This window comes from Alosa sapidissima, chromosome 22 (assembly GCF_018492685.1).
Source record: "Alosa sapidissima isolate fAloSap1 chromosome 22, fAloSap1.pri, whole genome shotgun sequence".
Lineage (NCBI taxonomy): Eukaryota > Metazoa > Chordata > Actinopteri > Clupeiformes > Clupeidae > Alosa > Alosa sapidissima.
The window spans coordinates 12842146-12861588 of NC_055978.1; the positions used below are offsets into that span (position 1 = coordinate 12842146).

Consider the following 19443-nt stretch of genomic DNA (forward strand, 5'->3'; position numbering starts at 1 on the left):
ATTTTTTTAAAGAAAACAATATGTTCACTTACATTATGAAGTGTTTTGTCCCAAAGCTAGCAAGCTAACTAGCTAATTGCCTACAGCAATAAACACTAGCAACACACACTGTAGCTAGGGTACTGCTCTCTGGTGTGTTTTAGTAGGCCTACAATGTACTAGCCTACTGTAGGGTAGACTGAGTACAGTTGAGACATGTGTACAGTTGAGACACCTTAAATATCTTGCTTGCACAGCAACCCCAAGTTGTGATTTTTGCTATGCACATGGGTATTAGTGCCCTCTTTGATCATGGCAAATTTGAACGACAAAAGTATCTCCCATCCAAGGATATCGGCACATGTTTTTTTTCCAAAGTAAGAATTTCACTTCACCATGCACCTTCGACAATGAATAGCTCATTACACTTATGTTACTGTTAAACGTAACTGGTATCATTACAAACATTATTCTGTGTCCTAAAAACTGGCCTATTTTATGGCATTGTGTCATGTAAGGTCGTTGCAAAATCTAGAGAAATGTGTGAGGTGGTCAGTGGGGTACAATTGAGACACACATTGGATTGTGTTAGGCTACTTGAACATTCCATTTGTAGGCTACTGTTCGCTATCTGTTCCTGTGTCACATTTTGTTCATGATGTATTCCTTTTAACCAACGCTAATTTAAATGAAATGAATGAATTTGAACTACAAACACTTTGCAATTGCTATGTTTTTATTTATTAAACTTTCCAACTAACGGTTAGTTAACTATACATCATTAAAGATGGGTGTCTCAACTGTACCAGGTGGGTGTCTCAACTGTACTCTATAGGGTACAGTTGAGACACAGTCAAGACAAAAAATGCACCTTATGTTTATGAGCTAATTGTGGAAAATATAAACTACTTATGGGTATTATTGATTTATAATATTTTAGTCTACAAGCTAAGGAAATGGCATGTGGAATGTTGTGTGGAAAATCACTTCTTTTCAGTATCTATTTTTTGTTTGATTTTGTGTGGGCAAAAAGTGTCTCAACTGTACTCAGTCTACCCTACTACATTGAGGAGACTAAACTAAGTTAAGTTATGCAATCAAGCCGTATCTCAAAGCTAATGTTAGAATACTGTTTGGATATCAAATTTAGCATCGTTACAGCTCCTTGTCAATTTTGACTAGGCTAGAATGCAGGGCTCATTTTATTGACTCCGACACTAAATGTTTGCAAAATCCCGATGTAAATGGAGAAGTGTTTTTAAAGACTCAAAAGTGCTACGAACCTTTATTTTAACTACGTAGAAAACATTATGAATTGCATCAACAGCCTTTTAACTGTGTTAAAATGGCAAGGGTTCCCTCATGGACGTTTTAAAGTGACAGGCCTTCAATTAAAAGACAGTCTTAGAGTGACAGCAGAGAATGTCTAATAAGGGGAGAACTGCCACTCTCGGAAAACTTCCGGTTTCTGAACTGGTTGCAGTTCCTTCTGTGGTTCCACATGAGGGCGCTCGTCCACGAGTGCAGAATGCATGGAGGTCTATGGAGCTGTACCCCTCAAAATCCACTTTCCTTGGGATATAAATTTTTTTCAAGTAATTTGAGTATTGCATTCGAAAGGGGAGGCAAAGAAAATACACTTGGTTGAGTATTATATATTTTAAAGTCACTTAATTGTTCTAAAAAGCCTTTCAAATGTGTCAATGATGTCATTCATTAGCACAATGCTAGCGTGTTATGTGCAACAACGACCCAACCTGTAAGAAATCAAAAGGACATAAGTACTCGTTCATTCAACTTTTGACCTATAACCCATGTTGAAGTTATACAAACTACAATCAAATCTGAGATTTGTCAACGACAATCAGGTGAAAGAGACAAATTTAGCCGTCTAGCTCCATTGACTCCCATTCATTCTGCACTCATGGCGATCGCCCCCAGTGGAACTCTGGTGGAACTGCATCCGAAATTCGGTACAATGGGACTTGATACGGAGTGGCAAGGCTCTCCATAGACGGGCTCTGGTGACAGTAACTCCTTCAACCTTAAACTCCCCCCCCCCCCCCCCCCCCCCCTTGTTCAAGTCAGCTACCGTCACAAATTGAATCCAATTCTGTGGGAAACACTGCACATGTCAGTCTGTTTATGACTCCTATGTTTGTGTGTGGCTATTTTGTTTTGAATTTATGGTCTTCCTTGTCAAAAAAGAAAGGCGTTATTAAAGATGTGCACAAGAAAACAAATGTCCTCCTGTATCGCGCCCCACCTGTCAGGCCTCTATTTCCCACTAGTGGGGCCTGCCCCACCACACTTTGAGAACCAATGGGCTACAGTAATATAAGTGTATTGAGAGTGTTAGTGGAGTTGTGGGTCGACCAAGTCCATAGCCATACACTGCCCCCTTCACGTTGTGCACCAGTCGGAATGCATCTCAATGAAATGCAGAAAGACCCAGATCTTTTTCAGAACGGCATGTGGTGTTTGCTGCCATCACTGAGTCAATGAAGAGGATCATTGGCATTTCTCTCGCTCCTCTCCTCCCCCATTAATCACCAGTGGCTTTCTTGGTGTTCAAATGAAATGGCTGCTTTTGTCTCGACATCGGTGCAGATGTGCAAGCCACTTTACGGGCCAGGCCCAGATGGGCTCATTACTCGCGAGCACTGGCTCCCATAACAACCGTTAAGTCGCGCTGCCGAGGCTGTGGGCTGGCAGACGTTTGTCTCCTGGCAATATCGCTTCCTTCCCCTGAGAATCTCAGTGACACTGAGAAATGAGAAGAAATGGCCCTGTAGTCAGATATGTTGACTGGGCTATTTTGATTTTAATTGAGTTTGCCAAGTCATTTTTAATATTGACATATAGGTCCCTGTTGCTGCATTTTTAAAAGTACAGTCTATCCTAGCAAACGGTTTAGGGTGTTGATATTAGCCTATTATTAAAGTCCAGGAGGGTGAGGGCAAGAGCTAACCATACCATCTCAACTGGCTAACATTCTTCCCTGCATGGTGTTTGAGAGGGATTGGAAATGTGAATGGGTAACTTGAGACGTGAACATAGTAAAGGTGGATGAAAAAGCCCTTTAACAAATATTCTGCAGAGTACACAGACAGAAGTGTAAGTAGCCTTACTGGTTCAGTGTGTTGTCGTTCTCTTGGGAGTGAACTATTACAGAGAAAAAAAGTCTGCAGGGCTCCTGTCACATACTTGGATGAGATTATGGGGATAAACTTGGATACTATAATTGAGGGTTATATTACGAAAGCAAGGTAGCCTACCCAGTTTGTCAATGTAAATTCAGGAGTAGGCTTAACCACTGATCTCAAAAGAGCATGTCACTTTTGAAAAAAAAAATGTGTCGTTCTTTTTTGAGATCAGCAGTTACTCCCAAAGTAACCTGGGTAAGCCTGTAACCTCACTTCATAGTAGGGCACTCTTACAGACATGGAACAGAAAAGTAGGTTCCTCATCAGAGGGCACTTTATGTTCCTGTAAATAGCCTGACGGTTTTGTATATCAATTTTACAGTTCTCTGTAGAGCTTTTATGATCCGTTCAGTGAAGACAGGACCACAAGTATAAGGAGGTATAAATAAAATCAGGCAAATTGCATGACAACTCCAGTTTAAAAGGCAAATGCATTTGGTTTATTGGTATCCATTCAAAACAGACAAGTAATAAACATATTTCCCTTGGACATTTCCAAAACAGAAAGATGCATTTAGCTCTGCTCCTGTTGTCATTTGCTAATGGCGGGCTCTAACTGCTGTTGCCAGCGGTTCACCGTAGCACCACTTGCCTTTAGTCAGATTAAATGAGGCAGAAAGCATTGAGGGCAATCTGAACGCATTCACTCCAGGCTTGTGGCAATTGCAGAGACTGCTGGACTCTCTCTTCCTCTCCTGTCAGCCTTTCTCTCTCTCCTTCCCTCCACTCTTAAGAGCTCACTTGACTGTGGAGCCAGTGGCACTAATGTACTGGAGAGAGGGCCAGTGCGCCTGTTACCGTGCCGACAGCCTCTGCACTCTCCGAAGTGACACCACAGAGCATTGCTGTCATGCAGAATCATGCACAGGTCACAAGCATGCCAGGCTGTGTCCACACGCACAATACATAACAAAGAGGAAAAAACAAAAACAAGAAAAGTGATAAAAAAACAGAGAACTCAGATTGTATTACCATCCATGAGTGAGCCCCACCCCTCTACACAGTGACCCTTCCATGACCCTTGGGTTCAAATCTCCACAGATAGTGTCTAGCAGTGACCTTTTCCTCCTGTCCATCCCTTGGGACATCACCGAGTCACTTCCCAAATTGCCTATTTATACATACATTGAGTGCTGCTGTCAGCTGACCGTATAGAAAGAGACGGTGGTTAATGCTTAACTGACCCTTAATCTTGGAGAAGTTGTAATATGCTGTTGCTGTAAATGTACCCGAGGGTTAGAGATTAAGCTCTCCCTAACTCTCTCCCTGTGTTGGCACTTGGCAGTTCTGAGAGATTTGTTTGTTTACTTGTTTGTTTTCCTCCTCAAGGAGAGGTGATCAGATGGCAAGTCCACCATTGGGTCACAGCCAGGCTGAACCTCAGGCAGTGTTAGCAAGTGGACAGACCCAGGCTTGTTGGTGTACGTGCGGACTCTCATGCACAGCCTCACTCACCCATGGCACGAGAGTTCAAATGAGTCCTGCTACCCTTCAGACGACAAACTTCAATGTGAACTCAAGACTAACCTACAGGTACATATAAAGCTATTTGGAAAAAAATAATTATCCTTCACAAATTCTAGCAGCATGTGCAATAAATAGTATAGATAGTACAAACATTGTATCATTGAAACCACAAAAGGACTGACAGCGCTTTTAACGAATACTACCAAAACAATAGCAGACCAATTCAATTTGCCTTCTTAATGGCATTTTCAGTCCACAGCTAAATTGAATCCCAACAGGATTTAGGAATAAATCAGTCATGTCCAGCTACTACCATCAAATTTATTTTTGAGGAAGGAAAGACTCTTCCAAGCTACCCTGTCCCTTCTATATTCCTTTCCACATACAGTTCCAACACCATTTGGCAGTGTTAAATGCTTACAACTAATTCCAGTGATTATACAAGTATCCCAAGAGAGGTAAGAAGATTACAAAAGGAAAATAAAGAATAGCTCCTATGATCCAGACAACTGGGAGAAGGTTCTATAGTAGAACCAGAAGTCCAGCTTGGAACTTCTCCAGACTGGCAGCATCTAAGCAGTTATTAGTTTTTACAGTTTTAAGGAGAAAGTTCTAAGCAGTCCCTGTGTGTATCCTTGGCAGGTTATTTGTTTTGTCCGCATAGATAAATCCTTTAAGATAATAAGAAACCTTCTAATACAGGAGCTCTTCCAACAAATATGAGACATTAAGCATTTTGAGGCCTTTGAGGATTCATTTCTGAGGACAAAACCAATTTTTTTTCCTAGAGCGCCCTTGGCCTACAAATAACAAGGGCTAAAGAAAACAAGTCCCAAGGAGTAACATGATATGCAATATGGCAGCATCCAACTGTTTGTTTGTCCCCCCTGGGGCCAGCTTTGGATGTGTTGCTTCAGCTGGTCCTGAAGAGATATCAACTCATTTATTTTTGGCTGCTGAAGAGTGACATTCAATAAGAGTCAACTCCTCTGAAGAGAAGGAACACTAGGGCTACAGAAATGGTTTATGCGCTTTCACTTCAAATACAGGGGCTTTTGAAAGACTCATTTACAGGTTTTGTAGGCCTGTTAGTGCCAAAGCCTGTTTCAGCCAGGTCACTACTTTGCACTTGTCAAGGCATGACACAATGGACAGTTTTTTAAAAAGAAAAACAGAAGTATTACACCAGAGCTTTCTATAACAAAACACTAACAGCAATTTGTAAACTTTTATAACAGTCTTAACATTATCGAGTAGTGCTGACAACTTCACAATTGCTCTAGCCACCCCTCACTCCAAATGAATAAACGACACAGGATTAGGCATTCCAAACCTGCTTAGCATGCCCACTCTCTCTTTTCCAAGAGCTAAGACACGACTGCAGCTGTAACTTCGGTCTGCTGCTTGTCCAGAAAAAAAATGTTTGAGTTACAGAGCGGAAAAGCAGGGACAAAGTAGACTGAGCGCCACATGCTTTTGTGATGTCATCAGCAAAATTCCCATGGTCCCTTTCAACGTAAAAGTAGAAATTGTACTTGTTTGTTATTTTTGTGGACTTAATTAAATAATTTAATTAATTACTGTTTAGCATACACCTAAAACAATCCATGCACAGTGCTTGTGTGGTATAATTAAAACATCAATAAATATAAATAAAACTGAAGCAAACATACAGGCAGGCATACGACAAAACAAATAAACTAACAAAAAAGGACACAAAATAAGAGACCTGACTGGGTTTTTATTTTTGTCACTTCTAAAAACATGTATAAAATTGGTCCAATTTCAGAAACAAGGCACACAATGTCTTGGTTCAGGATTTCAGTGTTTGCATCGAGCATTCTATCCAAATATACCAATGTATTTTATTTCCCAAGCAGCAAGACAACCATGCAAATTCATAACCGAATGATGCACTCTAGTAGTAGGTCTCTCTTTCCACCCAACCTGCAAAAAGAGATGAGTGGGAAGAATGGTTTCAGACACAGTCACACCAGAATTCATGTAGATGTTAAAAAACACACACTTTCTGATTAGCCATCACTGATCAGACGACTATTCATCGTGTTTAAGGGATCAAGCTTTTATAAAATTTACATTTATTAATTTAACAGATTCTTTCATCCAAAGTGACTTACATAGGTCAGTTATATTATAAGGGTGCTTCTCCCCAGGGCAACTGGGGTTAAGTGCCTTGCTCAAGGGCACAACAGTGAAAGCTAGGAATTGAACCCAAAACTTTTAAGACTACTGCATGGTAGCCCAGCTCATTTGCCACTACGCTACCACCACCCCATAAAGATCACAATGGCAAAAATAGATGGAGGGAGTTTTCCCCCTTACCTCCTGGGCTGCGTCGCAGGATAAGCTTACGGATTTCATCATAAATAAAGATAAGGAGTGAATATGGGAAGGCGCAGAACCACCAGTTTGGTCTGAAAAAGGAGAGAAAAATGAGAAAACAACAAAACAATTATAATCTTTGATGAAGAATGCAAAGTATATGCCAATTCAGAAATGGCTTAAAAAAAAACATTTTGTCGTTGGTTCTGTTCAGAAGAGCAGATTTTGGCCAGACTTACTTGAGTGGGTACATTCTGAGGGCGACATCCATGCCTGGGCAGTAGGACAAGAAGGCAGCCAGGGCTGTCTCCTCAAACAGGCCAAAGATGAGGATTTTATTTCTGGGAATGGCAGGAACACAAAAGATGTCAGTTCAATACTGTTCCTTCTGCAGCCCTGTTATCATTTTTGTAAGGCCTTTCATGAGGCCTGTTTATTCACGCCCTACTTACTTCATGCCCTGTTGGAAGACTGAGTTTCTCCTGGTCTTGCAGATGATCAAATCAGCCCATTGCACGACCACAATGCTGGAGAAGAAGGCCGTATGGCAGGTGAACTCCACAATCTTCCTCTGTTCATAGGTCTGTGGCACACAAGTGATGCAAGTCAGGGGAGGATACAGGAAGCTGAACACAGATGGCCTGTTTTCCAGATAAAATTGGCTCTTTGCTGGTGAATTTTTTGCTACTAATCAGCCAAATTTACTTTGCACATGGGCTTAATTTCTGACCTGAAGCTACAGAGAACTCAAATAGACTATTAGATTTGCCATCCACAGGTTGTAATGAAATTGTACACTTATGCATAACTCAAGTTGAACAGCATAAAAAAAGTCTAACATGTCAGACACATTAATAAAAGTTAGATGTGTTACAGCAATGGGCAAACTGTGCAAACAAATGTAGCCTAAACAGTATCCCACACCAGAAGCACACAAAACTATTTCAATCTGAGCTAACTTTTTTTAATCTCTTACTATGCAATAGGATTTTGGACTCCTCTGTCAGGGTTCCCACTCTTTAGAGCGGTAGATGAATACATGAGCATTGAATAAACAAAGTTGTTAAGCTAAGAACCAGATATACACCAATTCTGTGTGGAAATATATTTGTATAAATGTATTCTGGCAAGTCCATTTTAAACTGCTACAACAAAATTATTTCCATTTTTGGAATAGACTTTCCAAAATTCCATAATATTCCAGAAATTCCATGACCCGTGGGAACCCTGCTCTGTACAATATTATTGGTTATATAGTAAAACTTGGAAAACAAAAATCTGTGTCATAACCCCATAGATAACATTGGTAGTGGTACACTACAAGCTGGACACTTACCCACTGCTGTCCGTAACTGTCCTCCAGATCGTTAGTGAACTTGTCATCCCACCTCACTCGAATTCCGAGTAGTGTGGAGGGCAGGAAACCATTTTCAGCCAAAATTACAAAATATGTGAAGAATCCTGCCAGGGCCTGGATCATACCTGTTCAAAATACCAAAGATGGTGACGATCAGTCCCTGAAGTCACAGCACATGAATCTCTGTCCAGAGGGTAAGCATGATTTAAGTAAGGGATAATGGACGACACGGTGGTCTGTTGACAGAAGTTAATGCACAGTCGAGGTTGTAAAACGGCCCCGACGCGAAGCGGAGTGCAACCTCGTAAGTGCATTATTAGATCTGATGAACTGAGACTGCACCAGACTGTGATTGACAGTCAGATCTCACACAGCCCTGCTCTGATTGGAGCTGTGGATTTTTGCAAAACAAATAACAGGTTCTAGGTGGAGGTTTTTCTTTTCCTAAAACCGGCTGATTTATGTTGTTCTGTTGGAGCAGTGTCGGGTTTCAGTGAATATGATCAAATCTTGCCAACTGCAGCTTTAACTGACAGATGATTGTTTCTTAAGAGGCATTCACTGGTACATAGCCCAAATAAGAAGTCATTTAAAAATGTGCAATGCTAAATCTGACCAGTCTGACTTTTTAATGGATCTTTTTAAACAAAAACAAAAATACATATATTTAAAGAGTTAACCTTATTTTAGGAAAATGTGTGCTCTAATTCCATGTCCCTGATTGAATTATTAAGATATAACTTCAGCTCCCATTTATCTTTCATGAGATATAATAAGGATGTACTCCATACAGAAACACACAGCATTTCACATTTCATCTTGAGTAAAACAGTTCTCACCGATCTGCCCATAGGCCATACTAATAAGCCTCTCGTTCACCAGCTTGTCTGTCTTTGGGTTTCTGGGCTGTCTCTTCATGATGTCGCTTTCAGCCATTTCATAAGCCAGGGAGATAGCAGGAACCTGGGAATTCACAAAAACATTGGTGATATTACTGTCTAAGAGAACCGATAACTGGAAGGTCTGAAAACGATGAAATTACAGAGAAAAACAGAAAAACACAGAACAGTGTTCTTTACCATGTCTGTTCCGAGATCGATACAGAGGATGGTGACTGTGCCCAGAGGGAGTGGGATGTTGGCGATGATGAAGAAAAGGAAAGGTGTGATTTCTGGGATGTTACTGGTCAGAGTGTAGGCGATAGACTTCTTCAAGTTGTCGAAGATTAGACGACCTGGAAGACAAACATTTTTAGAGGATTGACAATTTTAAGTCGTGGTATACCATTCAAGCATGCAAAAACACTTATTGATTGGGGCAAGACATAGACATTGGTGAATCACAGCACTTCACACATAAGCAGATATCAGTGCAATGAACAATGGGGTAAGGGCTAGTCTTTGAGAGAATTCCCCACCTTCCTCAACTCCTGTAACTATGGAGGCAAAGTTGTCATCCAGAAGGATCATGTCAGCAGCCTGCTTAGAGACATCAGATCCGGCGATACCCATAGCAACACCAATGTCAGCCTTCTTCAGGGCAGGAGAGTCATTGACGCCATCACCTGTTACAGCCACAATGGCACCCTGTAGAGCAAAACAACAAAATGGATCTTCGTGAAGGGCAATACCATAAAGAAAAGCAATATGCCGTCAGTGAGAATTATCAATTTGGTGAAGACCATCATTTACCTGTCGCTGGCAGCCCTCAACAATGATGAGTTTCTGCTGTGGAGAAGTTCTGGCAAACACAATCTCAGTGTGGTACTTCAGGATGTCATCCAGAAATTCGGGTGTCATGTCCTTCAGTTCAGAGCCATGGACAACACAAGCCTTGGCATCTCTGAAGAAAAAAAAACAAGATAAGTGTTAATCTAACTGTTGTCCTGAACTCTTGTTACACATTCAGATTAACACTGTTAATATATGGATTATTTAAAAGGCTACACTGACAAGAGTGATGTGGTCTACCTTGGGTTGACTTCTGTAATGGGAATGTTCAGGCGAGCTGCAATATCTTCCACGGTCTCGTTACCCTCAGAGATGATGCCTACACCTTTGGCGATGGCCTTAGCAGTGATGGGATGATCACCAGTCACCATGATGACCTGGAATTAAAACAAAAGGCAAAAAAAGGTGATCAAGCTTTGTTCTCAATCTTCATACAGTACATGTCACATGAATGAACATGCACATACAGTAGACTTGTACACATTAAACAGGCATTTAAGCAAAAGCATACCTTGATTCCAGCACTCCTGCACTTGCCAACAGCATCGGGCACAGCAGCACGAGGAGGGTCAATCATGGACATGAGGCCAATGAAGCACAGATTCTCGGTGGGGAAGTTCACCTCCTCACAGTCAAAGACGAAATCCTTAGGGAACTGGTCATCAGGCAGGTTGAAATGGCAGAAGCCTATGAGGTGGAAAGGAATTGCAAAAAAAATAAACCAAACCATTGATACCCCGATGAGTAAGTGTGGCATTCAAACGTCTGGAAAAAATACAACACAGAGGAAACTGGCCAGCCATGAAGACAGCCGTCTTTCACAACAACCAAGCAGTTATAATAATTTCAAGGGGTGCAGAACCATACCGAGCACTCTTTCACCCAGACCGCCCAGCTCCAGGTAGGCGTTCTGGAAGGCTTCCTTCAGCTCTTCATCCAGCGGCTGCTCATTGCCCTGGATCATGATGGATGAGCAGCGGTCCAGGATCCTCTCTGGGGCTCCCTTCATCACCAGCAGATGCTTGGTCTCGCCACTGGGGTTCTTGTGAATGGAGAGCTACCAGGAAAACACAAAAACACAATGGTCTTACCAACAAATGCAACCACTTATGGACATGGACAGGCACTGCTGACGTTGGAGGAGGGTTTTTAGTAAAGTGCTCCCAGTACCTGGTATTTGTTGGTGGAGTTGAAGGGGATCTCAGCTATCTTCTGGTTCTTTTCCCTCATCTCCTTCACAGAGCCACAACACAGCTCAATGCACTTCAGCAAGGCAGACTCAGAGGCATCTCCAGCAACATCTCGCTAAATATGTCCAACACACACACACACACACACACACACACACACAAGTTATTGTGAGGAACCAAGAGCTGCACTTTTATAGACACCAGTTTCTGCCCTCACAGAGCTACATGATATTCACTTCAGCTGTTGTCACTGACTTGTGAGGGGGAGAGAGTTGTTAAAGCAAGCGGTGATGCCACCATGCTTCACAAATAAGCATGATACAGGAGCGGATGGGTGTAGGATGGATACAGAGGGTATGTTGCATTTCATTTAGTGAATGGAGGAAGTAGGGCTTGTTTACAGCCAGATCATTCTGGCTCTAGGGAGGAAAATGGCGCTAGATGATTCCCTAGGGTAGTCCGAGGGAGTCGGAGCAGAACATAGAGAGAATAACAAGCCCTGTGCAGGGGTAAACAACACTGAAGACAAACAGCTCAATTATGTGCTAAATAGCCAGGGCAACTTTACAAGATTTTTAAACTGGTCAGTATGGGTCATAGTGATGTGCCAGAAAAAATCTCCAGGGCTTTCATTATGGTAGAATACTAATTCTACCCTTTCATTTTCAGGAGAGGGAGAGGCTCAATGTACAACCACTGGACTTCATTGCAAAAACAAGATGTCAGAGGGGGACTTTTTACATTGTAATCCACTGCTAGTCACCTTGAGAATGGGGACACTATCCTGATCGGCCAGGAAGACAGCGCGATTGCAGAGGCCGGCCACACGTGCCAGGGAGGTCCAGGTAGCGGAGGTGCGGTCAAAAGAGGTTCCGGTCTGGTTCTCCGTGGTGTCGGCTTCATGGATCTGGTTGTCGAACCACATGTGGGCCACAGTCATGCGGTTTTGGGTCAGAGTTCCGGTCTTGTCAGAGCAGATGGTGGAGGTAGAGCCCAAAGTCTCCACAGCTTCCAGGTTCTTCACCAGGCAGTTCTTCTTGGCCATGCGCTTGGCAGTCAAGGTCAGACACACCTGGAATTGGATTTGTGGTGCCAAAGTTCAGTAAAAACAACCAGCTGCACAACATTTACCTCAAATGATCTTGGACTTTGAATCATCCTATGGATCGATAGAGAGATATGGTATGCTGACAGGAATATTGAATTTGCGATGTAAAAGAATAAATCCTGACTCTAAACTCTAGACTAGGTGTACTTACAGTGACTGTAGCCAGGAGACCTTCCGGCACGTTGGCAACAATGATCCCAATGAGGAAGATGACCGCCTCCAGCCAGCTGTATCCAAGGATGAGCGAGAGGATGAAGAAAGAGACACCCAGGAAGACAGCCACACCAGTGATGATGTGGATGAAGTGCTCGATTTCAATGGAGATGGGTGTGCGGCCGACTTCAAGGCCAGAAGCCAGGGTGGCAATACGACCCATGACTGTGCGATCACCAGTGTTGATGACAATACCTCTAGCAGTACCTGACAAAAATAAAAAAGGCAATTGTGACAGTCAATATTACAATGTTCCTGCACATTATGTAAACTTAACTTCTTGGGTTGAAAGATGGAAAATGGTTAAAACACTTATGGTTTGCAAGTTGCTAAAGCCAATATACCTTCGACACAGTTAGTGGAGAAGAAAGCGATGTTCCTAGTTTCCAGGGGGTTATCATTGGAGAAGTCAGGGGTACGTGTCTGAGGCTCAGATTCTCCTGTGAGGGAGGAGTTGTCCACCTGACAATGGAATACAATGCCATTGAGTAAAATAGAAAAGATAATTTTGTCTATGCTGAAAATTGCATGCACACAGACAGAATACACCCCAGAATATCCACCTTGCAGCCATGAGCGGAGATGATACGCAGGTCAGCAGGGATTCTGTCTCCACCTTTCACCTCCACCAGATCTCCAACCACCACCTCCTCAGCATTGATGCTCATCTTCTCACCATCACGTACAACCAGGGCTTGCTACAGGGTCAGTCAAAAATATATAAATTCAGAGGTCTCAAGACATGTATACAAACCGTACTTAACTATACAACAACAACAACACACCTCATAAAAATATTATGACCTGGAGGTACCTGAGGAACTAGGTTCTTGAAGGAGTCCATGATCTTCGAGCTCTTAGCCTCCTGGTAGTAGGAGAAGCATCCAGTGATAATCACAACAGCAGACAGCACAACACCCAAGTACAACTGCACAGGGAAGCAGAAAAAGAACAAGGTTAGGTTAGGTGAAGTGCCCAAATGGAGAAATACATTTTTCCCAATGGACCTGAAGTCTGCTCTTACACAGAAAGAATGTTCTCCTTACGTTATCATTTGCTGGTTCATCTTCTGAGGCAGCCTGAATACCGTAGGCCAGGAAGCAGAGGATGGCTCCAATCCACAGCAGAGTGGAGAACCCACCAAAGAGCTGCTTGCAGAACTTCACCCATTCTGGGGTGGTGGGCGGTGGGGTCAGAGCATTGAGACCGTCTCGAGCAAGGATCTCTTTTGCACGAGTGGAGGTCAGACCCTGCAAATTCAACATGGAACCATTCAGGAACTTTTGCCAAGTTCACCGCAACCGGCTCACAACAGACAAGGCTTCCATAGCATATCTGATACAACACAACATGAGGCCGTGTCATTTTGTGTAAATGTTTTTGTGTGGAGCCATGTGTTTAACATACTTAAAACTCATCCTCAAAAAGGATCCTCAGCAACTCACCCTGGTCAAGTCAGTGCCATATTTGCGGTTGAGTTCATCAAGTGTCAGCTTGTGATCATCCTGAAGGGGTAAATAACAGGAGGAAAGATCAGAGGAAAGGGCCCATTTAGGTTTTAAACTAACAAAGTTACACATCAGGACAAGCCTTTTTCTTCCACAAGGAGAGATAAAGTTGCCTTACCAGATCCACCTCTTTCTTTAGCTCATCCATGTCCTTTTCTTTCTCCTTCTTGGCCTTGGACTTCTTGCTTCCCTGCTCTGAAGTAGCAGCGAGCTCATATTGTTCCCGTCCTTCCTGTGACACACCAGAATAGAGAACATTTAGCTTCAAGAAAAATCGCTGACCTCTGTGGGTGTTATTCCACAGAAGAAATTCATAGTGCTTAGCCCTGGAACAGATTTTCCCCTTGTATTATCATGTTAGGCCTCTTGTCTGCCTTGGTTCCGGTTCTCAGTAAAGCGGCTTTGTGACAATGTTGTATTGTTTGCAAATATAAATGCTATCTTGGACAGAACCAATCAGTTTGTGGCACAATGTGTGGCACTTTGTACCATTATGCCCCCAGATCAACATGATGTATGGACTAACGTTAAGCTCTTTATGATGGCTGATTTTCTTTCTTCTGCCTATCCGAACATAGACTGATTTTGAAAAGTTAAATACATCATCACTTTAGATTTGAAGGATTACTTTTTACAGGGAATTTAACCAGCATGTAATTATATAGATAGATAGATAGATAGATAGATGGATAGATAGATAGAGATAGATAGATAGTGGGTGTTATACAACTTAAATGAGCAGAACTTAAAGAGCAACTTGTTGGTTGATTTCAAAACTGAATTTATACTTCATCTTGTCTGAAAATATATTTTTTAAAAATGTATATGTAAAAATGAATGTTTTACAAAACGTACAGACAGTAATTCAGAAGAAAGTGTACCCACTTTAAACAGGCTCCTAAATATACTTTTCCCACACACAAACGAGTCATATTACGTAGAAGGTAAACATCTTACGTTTTTTTTTCCTCAATTTTTTAGAAAGTCATAATGGTTAATCATTGTCTTTGTGCTGGTTGCACTAATTCCACTGGTATTTCATTCAGTAAATGTTATGAGAATGTAAACATTGTTAGAATGAGAGTTGTTTACCGGATGCGGTATGAATGCAAATGTGTGTAATTTAATTATAATTAGGTGGTTATATTATGCCTTGCTAGTTCGCTAGTGTAGGCTACTGTTTTGACACTAGCACTTATAGTTAATGTGGCAGCAACTGCCTAAGATATACTGCCACTTATGTCGCTACTAAGCTGTCTTACACATGTTTCTTTTATTCCCGACATATTTTTTGAAGTTGTAGCCTACTCCGCTCATAATCTTTTCCGGCAGAAGGTCGTGACAGAAGAAATATGGGCCGTCAAACAGTTTGATATTTTTTGCCATGCTGCCCAATTGTCGCAAAATATTGTGAATATTCCAATATTTTCTCACACTGTTCTGGCGTAGTTATCATTTTTTTTTCTTTCTAAGAATCTAATTCCTTCATCATTTATCTACACTATGCTTTATAGGGGTTTACAACCTGTAAGTTGCTCTTCAAAGAAGGTCTCACAGCCTTGACTTCTCACATTATGTAATGAAATGATGTTGGTGATGGCACTAAACAAGGCTGAGACTATCCAGTTTAAAAAGATTATAATACCATGTCCAACTTATGACCTTTAAAACTGATTAACATTTCATAACATTCTACACATATAATATAATGGAAAGCAAGTAAAAAACATCGCACATCAGCACAAGCTGATTGGTTCTCCCAATAATTGATTGAAAATGTTGCATAAGCAGTACAAAATATATACATCTGTTGAAGTAATTCATCTTCTGGAAGGAGAATGGTTACAGGCTTTATGGATGGTGGATGTGGATCCGACACTTAAAATAAACTATTGACAGCCACTAGAATCTCATCTCATACTTGTCCCTCATGTCTAGACGCTGACACTTTAATCCTGAAAATGTGTTTTGCCTGCTCATAGCTCAACCTGCCATGTCACAGACTGATCTTGTTCTGTGGGCTGCTATGCCGCACATGTGCAGAAAAGCCACCGCCCTGACTGAAAGCAACAGATAAACATCCACTTAAAGCTCTACCTCATGTTTTATTAAAAAAAACTGGTAGATGTTTTGACGATCAGCATTTCTCGCAGCTCTCTAAAACACCCCCATCTACAATTCAACAAGTAGTTAGCTGATTTGTGCGCCCATTTCAGATTCAGCATTCTTTTCTGCTTTTGTGTGAAGGCTGCTGCAGGAGCTCAATGTTCATCATTTACCAACCATTAAACACCAGCCATTTCCTCTCAAAACTAGTGGAAAACGGAGGAGGGGAGCGGTTCAGCTGATCGGCTACTCCACAGACTATCTCAGCCCCTAGGGGCATACAGGGCCCCCTGCAATCTTTCCATTAGAAGGCAAAGGCAGCACATGCTGAAAAGCAACAGCGTGAAGCGGGGGGGGGGGGGGAATCTGAAATTTCACAAGCGGCTCTAAAGGATACGCAAAGTTTTTTCGCCTTGGCGTGACTACTCAAAACAATGACCCTTTGTTGCTTACGCTTTTACCAAAACGAGGGGAGGGGGAAAAAAACAACCGAGAAGAAGGCTGTGTTTGTGCACTACATAAACGCCGGCAAGTCACACCTCGCTGCTCGTCTGTGGATGAAAATGACATCAGGAGGGGCTCTGCTCAGCACAGAGCAGAGTATTATGTCAGAGTGCGAGAGAATTGGGCTATTGAAAGTGAAAGAGCACACATGAGTATGTCAGAGCCGAGCGTCCTTCCACGTGCAGTGCCTCAAAATACGGAAGAACAGGCATAACAAAAGGCTCCAACCACCGCCTTTGGATGTATTCACTGATAGTGAACCAGGGAGGCATTCTTACAAGTCACTATTCCTCCATGAGCTCTGGTAATGATGTGTTGCTCTCCCTCTATCTCTCCCCCTTTTTCTTGTGTGAGGGCCAAAAAACAAAAGCGCTCACTCAACCATATCACTTCCCACCCCACAGCTAACCCCCCACCCCCTTCCCTTCTGGGACTTTGCCCTGTTGCCATGGGCGATAGAGCCACACCTCTGGATATCTCAATGGGTGGAGTCACATGTTCCACCCCCTTACATTCCCTTTGTTGCAGAAGGGGCTCATTAAAAAACATTGACACTCATGCACGACTCACTACCTGCTAACCTGTATGGGGGGGGGGGGGGGGGGGGGGTTACAACAATCCAGGTCCTGTGAAACATAAATAACTAATATGACAGCAATCTCATATGTTCATACAGTTTCAATTACAGTTTTCCCCCTCTACTGGTTGTGGAGGAAAGGTTATTTAGCTCAAGAGAGGAAGCTTGTTTGCACAATTGGAGAGAACACAGACACAATACTCAACCTAGGCTCCATTCTGAGCCCTTGGGTCAAACCAGCAAAGGAATGGGTGATGGTGTGGCACTGTATTTAAAGCATAACACACAGGGGAAGAGGGGTTAAGGGTGTGGAGAAAGTGCTGTCCACTTTATGCCTATAAAGTTAGTGAGTGTGTGTCTGTCCCCACAAGCTTGCATATGTAGGTCTCTGTGTGTGTGTGTGTGTGTGTATGTGTGATGGAGATGCGATCGTTGGTGACAAAAGGGCTTGCTAACGCACAGTGACTGTTGAGCGGAAAGAATGTTAAGTCCTTGGGAGAGCAGCGACGGTCTTAGACAGGCATGCACCCTTCTGGGATGAAGGGGGTGGGGGTTGGAGGCAGAGAGGGAAGGGGTGAGAATAGCCAGCTGGGGCCGACACCTGATAAAACTTGAATGGATCTGATGCATGCTGCTGAGATCAGACACCTCATCCAACTTTACTGTTCACAACATACCGTTCCATAAGTAACGCCCATGTTAGTTGGTGTTCACTTGGAGATCGTGGAGGACAAGAAAACCAGTGTATCCAATTTGACAAACAGCTATGAGGAAATCAGTCTTTCAAAGGGCACATGGCTGGTGGATAAAACCCTCTTGTACTCACCGAAGCCCCTCTGATCTAAACAGCCACTAAAGAATGGGCTAACATTGCTGCACTGGGAGTCAAAAAATTGGGTGAACTATTGCATTTCGTAGCCTACATGAACACCTCTCTGGATCTCTAACCTAGGCCTACCCAGCATCATTTCAAGTCCAGTGCCCTGCACTTTACATTAGGGGCAGGGAGTGATGTCTACTGTTGGATACCTACGTGGGAAATGCAGCTCACAGGGCACACACATTCTCTTCACTCCAAACAGTGTATCAGTCCTTTCGTCCAAATCCAATTAAAGTGAATGGTTTTGAATAAAAAGAAACCTTTTAGTTTGTTTAGAGGTAAAGAAAATATCATTTATCAGTGGTAGCCTAATGTCGTCATATACGGACACAACATTTAGCCTACGGCAATGTATTTCTCTCTGAGAATTTGGCGGCACATCCTTAAATCACCGGAAAAAGATGAATGCACCGGAATGCAACTTGACAGCAACTATTTCAAATGGCGACATTACGAATAATATAATAGAATATTACTTTGCTACCAATATTCTGTGAGAATCTTAAACCAGACGTTTATTTATATCTCTGTTACAGACCACCACCCACCTCAAAAATACCGGCTAAAACGCCTCACCTTCCGTTTCATTGAGCACTGGGCTAGTCCTGAAGTAAAGGCGCCATGAGAACAACTTCATGAATTTCACGACGTCATAAACCTTTTAACATTTTTACCTAACTTCCCTCTCCTAAGTTGTTAAAACATGTCACTTACCGTGTAAGATAATTATAACACTTACTTCGACTCTATTATCTCGTCCCATCATTACGCAATTTGTATCAATCGATTTCCGCTAAGAATGCTTAGAAACATGTTGTATTAACTTTCCATTGTTGTAACACAGCGTAAGCGACATGCTTCTGAAGTTTCTACATCAGATTCCACAGTTCAACCCAAGACGAGCGCGCATCTACCCTGCATAGACTAGCCTAACTTGTTATCTCTTGGTAGCAGGATCAGTTAAGCGTTTTCCATCTCAGACAGAGAGAGCACGCCACGGTGAAGTCCAGCCATCTCAAAGGAAGTTTCCACGCACGCTTTAGATGAGCAATCTTTGGGCTACTTTTTGTCGTTTATCTTCTGAATCTTCTGACATTAAACTTTTCTTGAGATGGCTGTCAAAAACTTCACTCATAACCCTAATATGCAATGATTATATTGTGGTTGTCCTATTCACCCCTTTACATGAAGAAATATCACATCAACATAAAACAACAAAACAGTTGCTAACCAGCTATGCTCACATAGCATACCCTACCTAATGAATGCCTCTTT

The 19443-nt window shown here is 42.3% G+C and overlaps 1 protein-coding gene across 1 annotated transcript; it reads right to left on the reverse strand.

Moving 5' to 3' along the window:
• Nucleotides 1-6373: 6373 nt before the first annotated feature.
• On the reverse strand, nt 6374-19054 carry LOC121697215 (sodium/potassium-transporting ATPase subunit alpha-1-like). The gene is made up of 22 exons (XM_042078634.1): nt 18908-19054; nt 14220-14333; nt 14039-14098; nt 13640-13843; nt 13408-13521; nt 13157-13291; nt 12938-13055; nt 12532-12800; nt 12036-12344; nt 11253-11387; nt 10950-11139; nt 10594-10769; nt 10323-10459; nt 10044-10194; nt 9770-9938; nt 9432-9586; nt 9192-9315; nt 8332-8477; nt 7448-7578; nt 7235-7336; nt 6996-7087; nt 6374-6599 (listed from the first exon to the last, which is right to left on the reverse strand). Exons 1-22 carry the CDS (start codon nt 18932-18934, stop codon nt 6571-6573), a joined length of 3087 nt encoding a protein of 1028 aa, XP_041934568.1. The 5' UTR covers nt 18935-19054; the 3' UTR covers nt 6374-6570.
• Between the last annotated feature and the right edge of the window lie 389 nt (nt 19055-19443).